Source organism: Charadrius vociferus, unplaced genomic scaffold (genome assembly GCF_000708025.1).
Source record: "Charadrius vociferus isolate BGI_N301 unplaced genomic scaffold, ASM70802v2 scaffold551, whole genome shotgun sequence".
Taxonomy (NCBI): domain Eukaryota; kingdom Metazoa; phylum Chordata; class Aves; order Charadriiformes; family Charadriidae; genus Charadrius; species Charadrius vociferus.
The window spans coordinates 448,521-467,870 of NW_009646611.1; the positions used below are offsets into that span (position 1 = coordinate 448,521).

Genomic DNA, 19,350 nt, shown 5'->3' on the forward strand with positions numbered 1-19,350 from the left:
TACCTCCTCCCCCCCTTCTCCTCTTTACTGAAATCATGTTATCAAAATGTTTATTTCAATTGTGACTGGAGCCAGTTTTTCATCTGGAAGAGAAAGCTCTATGAGTACCCTTGGAAATGGAAATCCTTACGCTTTCCACTTTGAAACAAAGGCTTACAGAGCATTTAATTATTCATGTATCCTGCTGTTACATATATGGTCTGAATAATTTCAAATTATTGAGGAGAAACTGCCTTTGTTCAACATTTTGAAACTTTACATTCATGTAGTTTGAATCAGGGTAGGGAAACTGGATTTATTTAACCCAGGGAAACTGTATTAGTAATATCTCACTATTTTTAATGATAATATAACCTTGTGACCAGGGTGTCTTAACATGTTTCCCTCTGTGTCTGACCTCCAAGGATGCAAGTCTGTTAGAGCCTTTGAGAGCCGAGCTTTTGTAGGTCCAGCTGTAGAGTTGTGTTTTTAGCTCAGGGGCCCCAGGTCGGTTCCCAGTGTGACACGAGGTGGGGACCGCAATAGCGGTAAGAGCCGAGGCGGTTTCTTTGAGGTCTTCGTTTTTGATATATGGATCTTCCTCCACGCTTGGAAGAGAGACAGCAGCTACTGTCTCTGACCCTTTTCCCTTTTGGTGACTGTCCTGGGCACCGTGGAGGAGGTTTCCTAAAACGTTGGGTTCAGGCTCTAAGGCTGAGCTGTGAGTTGGAGGAAGCAAAACGGGACCTAATGTTCCTTGAAATGGGCAGCTGCCTTTTATTCCAATTGAATCTCCTCCACCTTTTCCCTCCTTCATTATCCCATAGGGACCTACCATAAGCAGATCTTCATTTCCACATGGAGAGTTCATCTCCCAGGACTTCCTTCTTGGACTTTTTTAATTAGAGGAGCTGATAATCTCACCCAGTGGAAGGAGAGGGGGAAAATGGTTTATTAAAACAAATATTATCACCTTTGAGTAAACTATATATGAATTTTAGAAACAAGGAGACAAGAACTCTCTCAAAGTCAAAACGGTTGCCTAAGTGCATACTTTGCACATAATAAGAAAATTTTCAGCAGAAACATTCAAAATCCAACAAGATAAATCTATGCAATGTATATAATAAGATTTTCTATACAGTCTGTCTGTTCTAGGATTTATTATTCTTTATGTAGAGGATTGGACTAGATGACAAAAGCTTTACCTATCCGCTTCTGTCATATTTATGGTTAAAACCTAACGTTTAAATGAGGAAAAAGTTTGCTTAAGTTCTCTTCAGTATTTTCAAGAAGTGAAAATGGAACTTGAGGGAGGAAAAAAAAGGGGCAATATAAACCTTTAAAACTCCAAGTGAACTTTCAGAATCGTAATTGAATGCAAGCTCTGGACTTTCCTATCTATCACGCTGTAAATTTTTAAAAAATACTTAGCTAAGCAACTCTTCTTTCTCCAGCATTGAATAGTGATATGATGGATTACTCTAAATTAATTACAGTAATCAGCTAGTGTATATGTGCTGTAGAGTTGTGATTCAAGCATGAAGGAAAGAATGTACAGCAAATTACATATATATATATAAAATGTGTTGCAGGGTTAGCTCAAGTTTTACACCTTGGCCTCAGCCTGTGGAAAAAAAAAAAAAAAGACTCAAGGGGAAATACTGAAAGCTGATCAAAAATGAAGGAAATGTACCAGTTCACATATCTTTGGATGTACTGCAAAGGCATTATACGTTAATAAAAGCAAAAGAATAAAGTAAGAAAACAGTACCTAATAATAACTGATACTCTATGTTGCAAGAGGTGTTTTAAATTTCCTGGTCATTGAAAAGATGTTAAGAAATGCCCATTTTTTTGTGTTTGAATAATATCAGCTCCCTTCTGACCTGTTGTGAAAAGGGATTGAGAATTTATACTGAACTTTACAAATACCTCATGAGGTGAATTGCAAAAGTCTGGTTGGACACTTATAATCTTCTTTAAAAGTATTTATAGAACACAGCTCTTATGAAAATTAAACATGTTCCAGGTGCATATGGTCCAACTTCTGGGCATAGCTGAGTTGTTTTTGAAGTGGTAGATACACCTGTCATTGCTAGTGAAGAGAAATTCTTCATCTGCCAGCTGCTGAAATGAAACTTCATGGATTTTGTTGTGTTTTGGTTTTCTCTAAGAGAAAAACTGGGATGATTTTAGTAAAGGTAGGAAAAAATTGCAGGTGAGATGTGGCAGCTGGCTGTGGAAAAAATATTAGTTCTCGTCTTCTGGAGCAACAACTCCTTGTAATGCTTCAGCTTCTTGGGTTAAAATGGTGGATGGGATACTATTCTGCTTGCAGACTAGTATTGGGAGCGTGGGATTTTCAGCTGACTTTGTCATAGCATGTGGGATGGTTCACAAACTGGAACAGCCGCGTTTGCTGAGGTTCCCTCGTGTTTCAGTGCAGCTACCCAAAAGGACAGGGCATGGCCAGACTGTTTTCAGAGATGTTTTCCAGGTGTGTGAAACAAGGCTTTAGAGGAGGAGGAGTATAATATGTCCTTTTTTAGTTTTGCAGATTCAAGTATTTTTGGGGCTATGCTGTAAAATACATCAAAAATAATCTAGCTGAAAAAAAGGGGTGGAAGAAAAAGGCAGGGTTTGGGAAGAAGTACCATTGAGAAGTGGCACTGAGACAAGAATGAGCAGACATACACGGAGATTCTTTTAGCTGATTTCAATGTAAGGTGAAGTTCTAGGTGAGACTAAAACAAAAGAGAGATGTTGGTCTGTGACAGTCTTTCAGCTAAGGTTTGCAAGGCTGTGATGCTTACGTGCAGTTTGTTACCACCTCTGTTCAAGTAGCATCTTGCAGGTATGCCATTTAATAAGAATCATAGAATTGTCTAGTTTGGAAGAGACCCTTGGGATCATCGAGTCCAACCATCTACCCTACTCTACAAAGTTCTCCCCTACGCCATATCCCCCAACGCCACATCTAAACTGCTCTTAAACACATCCAGGGATGGTGACTCAACCACCTCCCTGGGCAGCCTATTCCAATGCCCGACCACTCTTTCTGTGTAAAATTCTTTCCTAATATTCAGTCTAAGTCTACCCTGTTGGAGCTTGAAGCCATTCCCTCTCGTTCTGTCATTAATTACCTGTGAGAAGAGATCAGCACCAACCTCTCTACAGTGTCCTTTCAAATAGTTGTAGAGAGTGATGAGGTCTCCCCTCAGCTGCCTCCTCCTCAAACTAAACAGTCCCAGCTCCTTCAGCCACTCTTCATATGATTTGTTTACTAGGCCCTTCACCAGCTTCGTCACCCTCCTCTGCACTTGCTCCAGCACCTCGATATCTCTCTTGTATTGAGGTGCCCAAAACTGGACACAATACTCAAGGTGTGGCCTCACAATTGCAATCACAATTTGCAATCTCCAATTTGCAATCTCCATTTAAAGTTCCCTGAATTTGAAGCCCTCATTTTTCCTTCAGCCCTGAACATGATTTATAGATTTCTAAAATCTTGCACAACTTTGCATGAAGATGTTGTTCTGCTGATAAGTCCCCATCACCGCCCGCCCCCCCTCCGCCTCCCAAATATACCAGCAGCAAAACATCTGACAACTAGATTAGTTTTTTCTGTGTGGAGATGATGGTCCTAATGATAATCTTACTTCTGACTCTTAGGCCCCTAAATTAAGGTGCATTTAATGCATTGGGACACAAAAAAGGATATGTGTGACTTTGCTACAATTTGTATCTTTTCCCTGCTTTTTTCTACTTGCTGGTTTTCAGAGGCTGCCCCAGTTCAGTTCACCACAGTCCCACAAACATTTTCAGCAACATGGCAAAGGAGGGAAGCAGGAGGGGCTGTGGGGGAGCTGCTGCAAATCATGCTGTGGACTACTCTCTTCTACAAAAAGAACCAGTTTAAATATACAGCAGGCTGCAGCTGAGGCATCATTTCACAGCTACCTAAGCCAACTGTTACCTGGGCCACCCCAGTGCCCATGGCTTCTCATCTCTCTCATGCTGGGGTTAACCCTTCCCGATCTGTCCAAAAACTCACACAGGAAAACCAAAGCAATTGAAGGGGGGGGTGTGACTGTGGCAACCCAAATTTGTATTAACCTAAACAGCTGTGGAGAGTTACTGATGGATCTGGCCTGCCCATCCCAGAGCTACTTTCTTTCTCCTTCTCCTTCTCCCAGTCTCAGCACTGATCTGTGTTAGGTCAGGGGTAGCTGCTCACTCCCTGTAGTCCATGAACTCGGCAGCAAAAAAAGCTGCTGTTTGGTGGCTTTCCTGCCTTTGCAAATTCATCGTTTTTTCTCCCCCTATCTGGCAGTGCTGCCATTTTTCTATACCAATTGTCCTTTCCCTTCTTTTCAAAGGTACTAAGCTTTGTCTCCTCCTGCTGCATTTATCCTCTTTTAAAGTGAAGTTAAGTGATATGCTGAGCAGATTGAATATCTCACTGCTCCCCAAAATACTGTCACCTTCTATGCCTTTCCTTACAAGGGAAATAGTCACAGAATCACAGAATGGTGAGGGTTGGAAGGGACCTCTGGAGATCATCTAGTCCAACCCCCTGCTAGAGCAGGGTCACCTACAGCAAGTTGCACAGGACGTCAAGGTATTTTAACGTCATACGTTAGTGTTTGAGCATAATTGCTCTATACTTCAGTCATTTCTGACATGTGAGTTAGCAATGATACATTTCTTCCAGATTAGGGAGAACAGGAACACCGTAGCACCTGCAGAGCACAGGAGTGCTTCAGCCTTTGAGCATGCCTAATGCCACAACGTGGGTGGTGAGTGGGTGAGGGTTGGTTTGAAAAACCTCATAGACCTTAAGCAAAGGTTCCACTGAAGTCAATAGTCTATTACTTGGCAGAGGTTGCAGAACTTGGACGCTGGTTTTATGTGTTACAAAAAGACTCGTGTCTGATAAATGGTAAATATATAGTAAAAAGGTTCTGTAACTAAAGTTGACAAAATTATTGATCAAATTTTTTTGATCTCTATTTCAGTGTTTTATTCAGAAGTATTGACTTAATTAGTTATATCTACGTATGGAATAACTACAGACTCTTTGAACTGCCCTGGGACTCACCATGGACGTGGTATTTGACGCTCCTGGGAGTGGACTTTGCATACTACTGCTTTCATCGCATAAGCCACGGTAAGAGTTAACAAGTTTTTGATGTACTAAAATACAAAAGATATTAATTATTTACTAATAAAATGAGGTATTTATTTTTGTTTCCATACTTAATCTACTCTAACCATATATAGCTGCTCTTCTTCCCAAGGATTAGCAAAGACTCGCTTTTGCCTTGAGCACCGATAACAGTTTATGTATGATACTCTTTATAATAAATGTGATTTTGTGAAAAAAGGGAGTATCGTTTTGAAAGCAGGACCACAGCTGAAGTGAAGTATCATAGGAAAAAAATAGGAAGTACATAAAAATTAAGGATTAGTATCTCTATATGCCTGTGTGAAAAACACAGCACAGTACAGATAACTATTTCAAAAGAACCTCATGGATGTACAAAATGGAGAGCAGTAAAAAGCAAGGTGGCCAAAATAATGACAGGACAGCCGGCTAGCGTCATCTGTTTCTGTGTGGTTTTAAAAATCTTTTTAAACATTCAATCATTGTTTAATTCATAAATGAATAAAACCGTTTCTATACTTCATATATATATGGACATAGACATACATGTATGAATAAGGTATTTTAGAAATCCTGTCTGTGATTAACACTTGACTACATAAATGCGAGCCTTGAGTTGTCTCTGTCTAGAAGTACATTTTAACCCTACTTGCTTTTACACGTGAAAGACAAAAAGCACAGCTTAGAAAGGATTTAACTTTTATTTATTGTAACAATGGAGCTTATGTAAATCACGCCAGTCATTTTGTACATATATATTGCGAAGTTGTAATAATATCAATCCCTGTGTCTCTGTCTTGTTAGATATTTCTATTCTATAGTGACAACATATTTTTGCTCTAGCCTTTTATAACCTATCTGAAAATGCAATAATGCATTCTATCAATCCTGGTTTTGGGCCTGATCTAAAGTCCACAGCAAGGAAATAAGAATCTTCTTGTTTAAGAGAGTTTGGACTGGGCTTCTCACGGCAGAGCGCCCACAGCTCACAAAAGCTGTGGGATCTAGTAACGATAGTTTATGTAATGCGCTTTCAGAAAGGGAAAATGTTTTGATGCCAATAGGTCAGCGGAATATATGGAAGTAGGTAAGAAAGGAGCCTGAGCTGCTGCGAGGAGTGGGAGGGAGGAAGGGTCCCTCCCGGGTGGGGATGGCGGGCGGGCAGGGGTGAGAACAATGCAGGGTGGGTGCAGGGGGACAGCAATACGGGGGGGACATCGCGGCCGGGAGCTGGGAGCCCTGCGTGGGTGTACGCGAGACTGGGAATACGCTTCGCAAACAATGACATTAACAGTGCTGGCAGGGCTACAGCCTCAGGCTGAGAACAGGACCAGAGCAGGAGGCTATTCCTGCATTTTAAAATAAAAATAATTGCCTTCAAGTGTTAGAAAATCACTAGCCTGGCTACGCTTTCACTGGAGTCAGTGGTAAAATTCCCACTGACAGAGGAAGGAGCAGGGTCAGCTGCGTGCTCTCTAAAGCAGTTGCACATATTTCTGTTCCTGCAGAAACTTTGCATTTACTCTCCTCTTTTTCTATGTTTTGAGGGGATCGCACACTTTGAAATGAATCTCACTAGCAGTGTCAGAATTAAAATCCAAACCAATTCTGTCTATATGTAATGGAGTTGGGGAAACTGGATAAGAAAATGCTGCTCTTGTCTTAAGAAGGTCAGCCCTGAGCTATTCTATAAATGTTGATTCACTCTTCTTCAGGTAACAGAAATATTGTTCGCTGTTACGTCTGTGCTACTCAGGGAACTGATGCAACATTGTAGAAAATAATTCTAAATGGAGATTTTAGGTTAACCAACACTCCTTTCTCTGGTCAAGCAATGATGAAATCCGTAGCACGGCAACACAGCTGAGAAAGTCGGCTGCTTCGGAAATTGCTAAGGAAATTTAAGTGTTATATGTAAGTGTAGGAGATGGTTTCAAAAAGTAAAATGTAAACTCCTGAAGAATACCTTCACACTTTGAGAAGCCTGGGTACTGGAACAGTCTCTGGTACAAGCAGACAAAACACACCCTTGCACTAGAAAGTGTCAGGGCCTGGTCATTCAGGCTTGGATCCTAGAGCAAAGTTAAAAATTAATAGCACATGTATATCCCAGGAAATTCAAGCTGTGTGGCCTTATGTGTGGGGATGTAAATAATAGCACTAATTGTTTCAGACTGGAAAACTAAAATTCAGATACATTTTGCAGTTGTTTCTTAATACTTGATATAATTTTGATACAAAGAATCACGATCATCATCGTGTAAATTTTCCTGTCTCCAAACAATAATTTGATAACTCAACCCCGCTGGATTTTTACCACCTTATTTCATGTGGTCTGTGCAATAATTGGATTGTCCATTCTGCTATTTGAATAAATAGTCTGAATCATTACAGGTTTTAAAGTTTCTTCTGTAGCAGAAACTCTACTATACAATATCAAGTTTTTACCCAGCACTTGGGAAGCTATTTTTTCCTCTTCACTATATGAGTGTAATAGCTATTATCATAAACTGAAGTTATACAGCAACAAGAGGAAGTATTTTTAGGTGTGATCTCATTTTGCAAAGGATAGAGTTATTCTAAGTATGTGCTTGTATTTTCCATTGTTTGCAGTAGCCACTAAAAAGTTAGAAAATAAAATGTTTCACCACTTCTTCCAGCATTCTTCTGGGCCTGATCCAAAAGCCATGACAGTCAATGGCAGAACTTAGTTAGCCACTGCTTTTTCTCCTGGCGTTTTAATGAATTTATAAATCAATGTAACTTTTCCCTTTGTTTCAGTAAAAACACCCATTATGGCTGTACTACTAAGGAGACTAAGCTGTAAAATCACAGGGTTTATTTTAATTTTTTTTTCAGAGAAGGATATGTGTGGGTTTGAAGGGATTTTTAGCAGATATTTTAATCTAGCATATATGGATTACTCCTCAAGTTTCCTCTCCAGGTGCAGAGTCCTTGCAGAATTAGTTAGCCCTGCTAGAAAGGGGGGTTCAGTGGTCCCAGCGCAGCGCCGAGCCCCAGCCGTGGTGCAGCACAGCCCTCCCTGCACCCTGGCCTCGCAGATACTCCTGTTGCAGACATATGACAACGGCTGTAAGGAATTTGGAGGCTCTGTAAACTAATTTCTTCAGCAGCCACAGCTTTTTATCAGGGGAGGAAATCTAGAGACTTCCAGACCCAGGCAAAAACAAGAGGGACGCGCTTGTGCAGAGCCCAGGTGCCGGCTGTGGGGCAGTGGGGGGTTTCATGGCCGGCTCTGGTGTGGGGGCCTCTGCCAGGCATAGGGGCACCCCCAGTCTGAGCCAGGTCCTCGGCAGCGGCTGCCGTCCCAACCCCATGCCTCAATGGGGGATAGTGGGCAACTGTAAAACTCTGGTCCTCTGTGTAAGGGAGTAGTTTTTAATCTACGTGTCCTGGGGGGTTGCGTCCTGCAGAGCAGTGTGGTTTTCTGTCAGCCAGGGGACCCTCCTCTCTTCTTTCAGGCCTTGGAAGAAGCTGTCCAAGTCTGGCAGCCAGCAGGTTTCGGAGCCTGTCTCTTTTTTAACGGCAGCTTCCAACACCTCTTCTTTTGTTCTCCTTTACTGCTGGGGAATTTCCATTGCTTCAGTGTCCCTCCCCTCAGACAACCTGGGAGAAGCGAGTTTCCTTCAGCGGGGCCAACCTCCCCAGCAGCTGCATTGTTCTGCCAGACCCGCGGCGGCCCGTGTCAGCCGCTTGCCCCCATTGTCCGCTGGCGGCTTCCAGCCGCCCTGTGGGATACGTGACACGGTCCCTGTCAGCGAAAGGCTGAGCCAATATGAGCTGATGGTTTGAGTTATGTGCGGAGTTCGTAAAATAGACCTCAACTGATAAGTATACCCTCGACAGATTCCCCAGCTGCTACATAAAATTTTGAGTCAATGGTGTGTCTCTTAATAATTCCGAGTTTATTTATGGTGGATGAGAAATAAGCCTTCTACTACACCAGGCTTATTCTGGAGCAATAAACTGAGCTTCTCAGATTCTCCCACCCCACAGGACTGACCTTCTGACCAAGGCCAGCGTCTGAAGGGTCAGAGGACAAAGGAGAGACCCGGAAAACTGTCCTCAGCTTTGTCCCTCAAAAGTGAATGCCTCAGATGTGTGGCAAAATGTCTCAACTGAGGATGTGAGGAAGTTTTCTTTCTAATATTTCCAAGAATTTGAAGCTTGGTGAACGTTTCTTCTCCTGTTTTGTAGAATTTCTAAAAGGGGATTTTTTTCAGCCATGACTTCTGCCTCTTCTCCCAGTAAGCATCTTTTGTTACACTTTCATAGAACAATTTCTGACTTCGGAAGTTTCTGGCCTCTCTTTCCTACACCCTGCTGCAGTTCATCACCCACTCAGTTCTGAGAAAAACCTCATGCACAGAGACTACGTGCATAAGATCACTGAAATAGTCCATGTTAAAAAAAAATGGGTTGTGTTGGGTTTCTTTCTTACACAAGTCAACTCAGTTCAGTAGTCATGGGGGTCAACTTAGCTAGTGGTCATGGACATAAGCAACATAAGCTAGATTTGTTAGCAAAGAATCTATGGGATAACTGGAGACTTCAGAGAGAGAGTGGAGAGGATTTTCTGGGTCAGTAGTGCACAGGCAGGTAACTCATTCTTTTATAAGGAACCCGAGTGGATAAATCGGGGCAGGTAATGTCTCAAGATACATGCCATTAAAATGACTGGAATGGGCAACAGTAAAACCTAGTCCTGTTCGTTCTGCTAATTGTATGTGTCATTATCACGTGTATTATCATCTGCAATGATAATTCTAATATGTTTTCACTTTGGACACCAGTTCACAGTTGAACGAGAAGGCAAGTTTGACCTTGCAAGCTTGGTAAAGGAAAAGACAGCAGGGCTCAAAGTCTCTTCGGCATCTACATTTACCGTTCATTTTTGGAGGGTGTATTGGAATCATATGATCATGCTATCTGTATTTATCTGACCCATTCCTGCCTTTGAAGTGGTCCTTTCGTCTGCATTTTATAATGTACTTGTCTGAAGTCAGTATATTAGAATGGACCTGTTAAGTAGATTTTATATTAAGAATTGATAGTATATTGAAATGATTTTGGATTTAAAGGATTTCAGATTTATGGGAAATTCATTATAATAAAATGATGTCTGACTTTTGTTATTGGAAACATGGTCAGAGGCAGAAGGTTTTATTTCAGGGAAGTCTGTATTCCCCTCGAAATACAGTAAATGACAATGCTCTTTTGGCAAATGGAAAAGGCTCCATTTGGCGGGCAAGGGCAGAGGGTTGGGTGGTGGTGGTTTTTTAGGCTTGTCCTTGCATTTGGGAAAATGCCACTGTTTACCTGACTAGAAGTTCAGTACCATATCGATTATTCAGCATGAAACAAATTTAATTCTGCCCTAGTGAAAGATAGAAAACTTTGGGAACTGTCAAGTGACCGGATGAAGTTCTGCTCTTTTTCTTGTCACAGCTTGTGTTGATTGCAAAGGGAATTGATATCCAGTGATTAAGAGACAAATATTTGCTTCTTGTGAATTTTAGAGAAAACATCTTTTGCCATTCTGTCAGTTGCTTTTTCTTATATTTTAAACAGGCTTGGGAAAGCAGGATATTAAAATGCTGACTCTGCCTGCCTCACAAAAATAGCAAAAGAAATAGCTGGTTGTAATATATTCTGCTCTATATTCTGATTGATTCTAGTCTAATACCTGCAGACAGCATAACATGAATTGAAAATAAATAGAGAGTTCATGTGATTATGATTCATTCCCTCCTTCCAACTCCACTGTAAATAAACTACATCATTTGTTATTTCTATACACTTGTTTTATATCTTTTAGCTTTCTCTTACTTTTCAGAAATAAGAGGTGCTCCTTTACTATGTGTCATTTAATTTTCTGAGTGGACACTGAATCTGTAGAAGACCACAGTCAATCTTAGCAAACCAAAATGTTGCCATTCCTTCTGACATTTAAATGTGTATTTTTGTTGAAAATGTTCATCTGAAAACTACCTCAGCTGCAACGAGGCTTCCTGACACGGAGTGGTCTAGGGTCCCATAAAATTATAGCAGCCTGCTTGTATTGTTTTCAGGTTGTTATTGTTCATAATAAGTTCCTGTTGTTTGAAAGACTGATTTCTTCTATATCGGCAAGAATTATGTCCCGATATGAGGTGAGGTTGACTCATTTAGTCTGGTAAATTTATTGTGGCGCATGCAGATATTGCAAGCCCCTTCCTATTTTACTTTAGAATCTGTGAGATAATAACAGACTTTCTGAAAAATCTCTGTAGCCTGAAGAGTATAGAAGATGGGAATAAGAGGAAACCTACTAGAGAGTTTTTACTTAATTTTAATTTCTGAATATCCAAAAGATGTTTACGGGTAAATAGATTTTTCTAAATATGTGATATACCAGAGATTATTAAGAGTGATGGTAGTAACAAATCCACGAACAGGTTGGACGTCAGGCAAAGTGATCAGCCATGCATTTTATGCTCTTTAGAACTGCTCTGGAGTGGGAATTTGATGTAGCAGAGGGTAGGACATGGCTCATTGCTATAGGCAAGGAAGCAAACTCTATAATTTGGGTTCAACGTCTAATCCAAGAAGACATAAGTGACTTATCTTTGGATGATGGAAGGCTATCAGGAGAAAAGTCTCTGTACACTTGACATGATTCTTGTAAGTTTTCTGTAAATATCTGGTAATTCCTTTTCTTTGCCACGAGATACTGGGAGAGATGGATCTCTATGGTTGTTATGAATTAGGCCTTGATACGAGTATAAAAGCAATATTTTCTTACTTTTTTTTTTTAATGGATCCAGAGACAATGTGTCTTTTAAATATCATGAATATTTAAATATTCATGAAAGGATGAGCTGACATTATTAGGACACAGTTTTAATAGCAAAAATTCAGGTGGTAATTCCATCTCCTCTCAGCACTGTTTATCTTTTCTCAAGCTCCCACTGTGAAGAGATCTGGCAAGCTCCCCAGTACAAAATGAAAAAGAAACCATATTCCTCCATTTTCCTTGTTAGTCGTCTTCTCTTATGGTTGGGAAAGGGGCCTGCACAAGGTTAATACTCCTCTTAAATATTACTCAAATCCTGCTTTGAGGATTTACATAATACATTGGACTTCTTCAGGCTCTCTATATAGACATGCACTAACTAGGAGTACCTATGCATGTCTCCTATGTAGAATCTCATCTTTTTCCTGCCTGCAGTGCCTCGGTTGTCCCAGAGTGCACAGGCTGGGGAAAACGCTCTGGATCTGCTTGCACAAAAGCAAGTTTGCAGCATGCTTTTACAATAAAACACTAGAAAATGTAAAAAAAATAAATATTCAAAGCCATGGGGAAAAAAATATCTGTTCTTTTTCATCTAAATTTTTCTAACCTAAACTTTCTGAAGCTTTCCAAAAGTTGTTTGTGAAATGACTCTCTTCTGAGGTCCTCAGGAAATGTGGAGAGTGTGTGGATTTAACAAGAGGTTGTAATGAAGAAACTGATACATTGTACACATGGTGGTTGTGATTACTGCTGGCTATGAAGCTAACCTGATAGAGGTAAAACAGTATCTTATAGGATGAAGTGGGAAAAGAAAGTTTGCTATAAATTCGCATGGGTTGACCATTAAAAAAGAAAGCTCACACATTTGTATCCTTGGCTAGTGCTGCCATCTAGTCAGTGCATGTGCATTTTAAACAGGGAAAAAAAAATTAAGCCTTTTTTTGTCTGAGTGGAGATATGAGTATGAAAGCATCTAACTCACTGTGCAGAGAAACAGTTCATTTGATGTACTTTTCCAAGTGTGCTGCTGAAAACCAGTGAAATGGTGCATAACACTTCTACTTCTTAAGGTGTTATAGGATATACAGTAAAATGTGAATTATCCAAGATCTGAAGTGAACCTTTTTGCAGTTAGTGAGTGTGGGAGAGGAGAAAGTAGTTCTTCTACAATAGTTTGAAGATGGTATTTTTATGGGGGTTTAGTTGAAAAAAGGTAAAAAATAGTTCTATTATATACTCTATTTCACCTCCTAAATGTTATAGAACCACCTTCAATCAGGGGACTTCATAAGCTGAAGAGAGAGATTGTATGTTTGGAAGTGCAGCTACTTGTTTAAGTCTTCTCTTCCTTTTTAGTTTCTGTCTTAAACTTTGAAGATGTGTCTTATGTTAGAAACTTTTATTTAGAGTAAGTGAAAACCCACCTGAGAATATATATTCTTATTTCCCTTGATCTAATTTTAAGCCTTGTTACTTACTTCAGCTAAAGGTTTCTTACTAAATCAGAGAGAAACGTAAAAATGGTCACTAATATCTATTTCCTGAAGAAGTTGCACATAAATCAGTAGATCCAGCCTTATTTTAAACACATTTCTTTCCTAAACCCATTGCAATGACTTTGGAGATGCGAGATCTCAGTTTCTGATACAGCAGCTTTGCACCCTGTCTTGCTAGAGGACTTTGACCTGAGCTTGAAGAGAGGCAAGGTTCGCTTTTATGTCCTTTCCATTTTGCCAATCTATTGAAATCAACAGTTCAGCAATAAAAGGTACCAAATGTAACAACAGTTTTTAATTTGCGATATGAAAATGTGATTGTAAGGAATTAGACTTAGAGTAAAAACACACGCCATATAATTCATCAAACAGCAGCAGTGGTAACTATTTCTTGTCACTAAGTTTTAAAGTAGAAGCAGAGGCCTAGAGAAATAAAAGACATTGTTAAAACAGATGGCCCATTGAGATGCTTGTGCTTTTTTCTGTTACAAAAAGAAGTTGTTTTTCTCCTGCTGTGCTAGAAAAAATTTCCTGGTCATTATTGCTCTGTTTGTCAGTCTGTATAGTTTTAGCCTGGAGAAAGAAATGCGCTATCTCCCTCCCTGAAGCACCATTTTAGCTAATGGGCACTATGAAGATCTATAGAACTTTGCAATTTCAAATAGCTCTTTCAGAAATTCTTTTCAAACACTTTTCAAACTGTGCAGAATTTAGCTTTGAAGCACCTTCGCAGTCTACCTGCAGGGAAAGGTAAGGTGGCTCCTGGGATGTGTGTGTGGTTCTATGGCTGAGAGATGCAGAGCATGGATACGGACCCTGCTCTCCTGGGGAGATGGGCTGCTCTGAAGGGATTTGGCTAGTAATTTTGTTCCTCAGTGGGACATTGCTGAAAACTTCCATTTCTAGAGTATTAGGACCCAAAGACATATCAGAACTATCATTGTTATTTCCATTTCTTCCACGGACACATGCTCTTGATCCAAATTTTTCTGCAATTTAAATACAGTTTTCCAATGTGTTTCCATCAATACATGTGTATTTTATGCATGTATGCATAGAGAGCTTTTTTATTATATTTTGTATCAGCTTATGTGACTGTCTGAAATATTTCCAAGTGCATACGACTGATCATTTCAGGATCAGCTAAAAGAAAAAAAAGATCGTTCGTTGCTAATTGCACCCCCAGTTTTACTGACTGATGTGCAGTTGTTACAAAGAATAGGTGCATGATTATTTGCATATTTGAAAAGGGTATTGTTTTTATGCTAGGAGTAAGAAATTTAAAATGACTTTTTAAAGCAGATTGAAAGTGCATTCCACCCCAGCCCCCTAATGGCAAGCTGTTCCTTTCAGGATATTACTCAGATTTCTAGAAGCTGGATGTCTGTAATAGTTTTCCTTGCTTGCTAAAAATCTAGTGAGGCCATTACCATTTAAAATACTTTATTATACATTTCAAGATTGGCAATTAACATTTAAAGTGTGTTTGGAGCAGACAAAACATTATTGTATCTGGACAATGTTCTTTGCATGTATGTTTCCTTCAATGCATCTTTATTGCCTTAATTAAAGTATTGAAACTGCCAAAAATGCTTTTTGAGTGTAGGAATGGCAATCTTTTCCACATCACACTTTATCTAAATTGATAGCATGCTGGTGGAAGGTATAACTTAGTAAAAATTACTAACCAGATTATTTTATCTTTATTTCTCTTTTTATTGGCTAAAATTATCAGTAAATCTTTTTTGGCATAACTTTTTTTTTTTAACCAAAGATATTTAAATAACCTTCAGTATTTCTCAATCAGTTTTTCTCAAGAATCAGTAATTATGAAGCCTAAATAAATTCAGCAAGGTTAAATATTTTAAAAGCAAAATTACTTTTTTTTAATCTTAAAAATAAGACATACTCTAAATGGAACATAAACATACTATTGCAAGAAGATATCTGCAGTTTTCTCCTATATAAATCTGTATGAAAGACATATCCCAAATAAGAATCACTCAGCTGCTATTACGGTATTCATAGTTAGATTCCACAAAGCACTTGGATTTTAACACTGGACGTTGGCCTGTTGGCTACTTATTTTGATGGCTAAATGGGAACTGAAGTATTAAAAAAAATATATTTCTGTTTCTGGTAAACAAAAATTGTGAATAATCACATCATATTGGGTTTTATGCACGGGGAAGTGCAAGGTTTTGTAGGGTTCAGGAGAAGGACCTTTGATTCTACCTAGTTTTTAACTTTCTAGAAACTCTTACAAACTTTTCTGCAAAGAAACATGATCATACTCAGCCTTTCTGATGAGGACGAGTACGTGGCTGTCATTACACAAACTATCAGTAAAATGGAGGGGGCATTGCTTCAGACAATGCAGAGCAACCTGGGCGTGTGAGCTTGTAAAACACAGCTGAGATTTTCCATTGTTACTTTTAACTTTGATAAAATTAGGAGAATTCCTTTCTATATAATGAATGTATAACACAAATATCACTGCCGGGACTTGCTGTATTATAGTTGTAAGTTCAGCAGTGGCAAAGCTATGAAAGGGAAGTGCAGACTCTCGGATTGTAATAACATTATGGCATGTGACATGGTTTCACAAGGCATCATTTCAGAAATCAATGACGTCATGTTCATGCTTTCCATTAACTGGAAACTGGCCTGTTAAATTGAGACAGAAAAAAGTATGATTTTTTTGATTTTATAGCACAGTGGTGTAAGAAAAGTATATGTTTTATATATGCGCCATATATTTTACATGCTTTTACATTTTCTTTTTTTTCTTGTGAATTATAGTCACTATTAACACATATGGATGCTGAGATCCTAAAAGGTTTGTAGTCATAACAAAAATATCTTATCTTCTTTTCAGTAAGGTAACCTATAGTGTGTTACAGAAATAAAAAGAAAAGTTTTTCACCTGAAATTGTCTTTTAATTTAATATACTTTTGACTCGAAATTACCTTTTGTTTAACAAAAAAAAAAAAAATAAAAGAGGACTTGTGGTTTTGCTTTCCTCTTGATCTCTCTTATCCACTCATTCGAGCATGAAATTTTAATTTTTTTAATTATAAATGTTGTTTTGGTACTTAAACTTATTTTATTTGTTGTTTTAAAGCTGAAAAATAAATCTAAAAGTATTATGGAGAAATGGAGAGTTAGGTATGTAAGCTTGCTGTATCGTTAGCAGCTTTCTTTGTACTATATGGGTAAAAAGAATATGAGTCATGAATGCTTTACAGCACTCCTATGGGACAAATGGCAGTGAGCAAAGTGCCCACAGTACACATCTAAGATAAATTCATACCAAATGATAGAATTTTAAGAAGCCTTAATATTCCTTTTTGCTCTTTTGTCTTTAAATATGGGTATGATTTTTAAGTTAACCTCTCTTCTAAGAGCACTTCAACTTCACTAAGCAGAGTTAAGTGGGAAAGCATGAAGCTGGTTCAAAGAAATAACAGAGAAGTGAGTGTAACCTCAGGTAAACAACAGACTTCGGAAAACCTCATTGCATAGTTGGAATTGTTTATTTCTTATCCAAAACGTTTTGCTGACCAATTTCAGATTGGATACCAGGGTGATGATTTGGAAGATTTAAAGCCAGCAGTAGCTTTAAATTACTAAATAACAAGAAAAGCTAAACTCATAAATAGATAGATTCAGAAATGATTGACATTGATTCCTTTGCTAAATAGACATCTCTGGTAACAACGTTTGGGTGTTTCAGAGTGAGGTTTTTTCATAGTTAAACTGCAAAGTATTTTGCAGAGGAGATGAGTTTCATTATGCCCCTCTGTAAAATAAGGGAAGGATGACATAGGCAGATGAAGAGACATTCCTAGAACAGTGGCAGAGCAAGGGACAAACTCAGGGGCGAGGTCTGCAGGCTGGTGCCTCCAGTCTGAAGGCAGTGCTTCCCTTACAATGCTGCCAAGTGAAGTTTTTGGGGGTTTTTAATTTTATCTTATTACTTTAAGTGAATTGATACTCATATTTCCTGGTTTGTGACTATCCCAAATCTGAAGTTTAATTGGCATAAGTTTTGCTATATAGTTTATTCACAAATTGATCGTATTCTTACTTGTGATTTGAGTGGTTTCTTCTGAATGTATGTAACACTTAAAAAAAGCCCCTTTAAAGAAGCAGGATATTTCTGCATGCATTGCAGATATAACTGGGTAATAAATACAATTGCATATGTATGCTCCCTGTGGCTACAGAGTACATATTCACAGAATAAAAACCACAGTCAAAGGAATCCAGGCTGCTTATTTTTATACTTACTGATATCCCAGGGAAAAAGGTAAAAAGCAGTTTATAAAACCTGGACAAAAGAAGGATGTAACTTTTTTTTGTACTCCCTTGGGCTGAATCTCAGCTGAAATAACTGACAGTTTTTGGACTTACTGAAGGAAATGATGAGTGAAGATAAATATCCAGATGTTTGCTGGCCAGATGTGTAAGGTTACATTTTGGAAGGCATGAATGCTCTACCTGTGTCTTCTCAGAAGGAAGTTGTAAATAGTAAACATGCTAAATTTTTATTTCTACAGTGGTGGTGGGGGGGGAAGAGTTTCAAAGTAAAACTTTGTTTTGCCTACAATCTAGTGTCTTAAGAACAGATGCAGGTTGCACATGCAAATTTGCACAGCATACAAGTGAGTTTTTTTAATGGCAATTATGTCTGCGTGGCTAACTTAACACCCTTTGTGCATTGTTTTCGATTTAGGGGAGATGCAGCTTATGGAACTGTCTTAATTTTCCAGCAGTAGGAAATAGGTGTGTCGAGTCTTTGAAAGTTTCCTATTTTCTGTTCCCATGTTTCAAGCCGCTTATTTACGACAACAAAAAATTTAAACCTTGACTTTTTCCCCTCTTTCCCCCGCCTACGCTAAGTCTCTCCCTTTCCCACCTAACATAGAGATCTGCTTCTTTTCAAATAAATTGTTGGAAGCGGCTGCCTGCTCATACAGCAGCACAGCTCATCTCAGCTTGTGCTTGCTCTCAAACTTGGGAAGAGGAAAGAAAAGTCTTGTTAAAGTCAAGTAAATAACTTAGCTGCTAAGCAGTAGGAAAAATATTGGATTTGATTGTGTATTATTCCCATATGGGCGAGATATATTTAAAATTGAAAAGGAAACCAGCTCCCTTAAAACTTAAAGGGACAGATTTTCAAAAATTGGCAGCCAATTTTCGCCTATAATTGTACTTAATGTGGAAGGGATTTTCCTCTGCTGATGAGGGATAAGAGGGTCTTGCCACCAGACTAGCAGTGAGGCAGAGGAGGCCCCTTCCAGCGCGTAGATGTTGTTACTGGCCAAATCTTTCTCTTCTTCCTCGGGCTAAAGATCTCCCATGGCCCTCAGGGCCCCGGAGAGGCGGGCGAGGGCTGGAGCCTGCCCCAGTGCATGGGAGGTGATGAACTCATTTATGTGAACTCACCACTCCTTTAGGAGCTCCAAAATAAGCATGTGAAGAGTGAAACTTTTTTTTTTTTTTTTTTTTAAGAAAAAAGCAACCCACACTTTAAATGGGGTTATCCTTCTCCTGGGCAGGCAGCGTTGCAGCACGTTCCATCCAGCATTGCAAACACACTTCAATGGCATAGCCTGTACTTTTAGATGGAAAGATCCTTGAAAGGTTTTTTGTTTATTGTGCTTATGTAGACTTGTTTTTGTGTTCCCATTCTGCCAGTATGTAAACATTAGAAAACATAATAACCATATAATTACAGAAGTCCAGTCTCTTCCTCCTTAGAAAAAATAAAGAGCTTCCAGAAATCCTTGTCTCAAAGACACAGGCTGTCCAACCCCAAATTTCTTCAATGACTTACTCATTTCTTCCCAGTCATGTATGAGAACAAATAGGCAGTGGAGCATGACCTGAAGATTGACCATTG

General features: G+C 39.1%; 1 protein-coding gene across 1 annotated transcript in view; it reads left to right on the forward strand.

Annotated features, from left to right (window-relative positions):
* The window catches only part of AGMO (alkylglycerol monooxygenase), a 117,345-nt gene that overhangs the window by 15,650 nt on the left and 82,345 nt on the right, over positions 1–19,350 (forward strand). Inside the window, exon 3 of the mRNA XM_009887780.1 lies at positions 5,001–5,152. Within this exon, the coding sequence (XP_009886082.1) occupies positions 5,001–5,152 (152 nt within the window). The remainder of the gene's footprint in view (positions 1–5,000; positions 5,153–19,350) is intronic.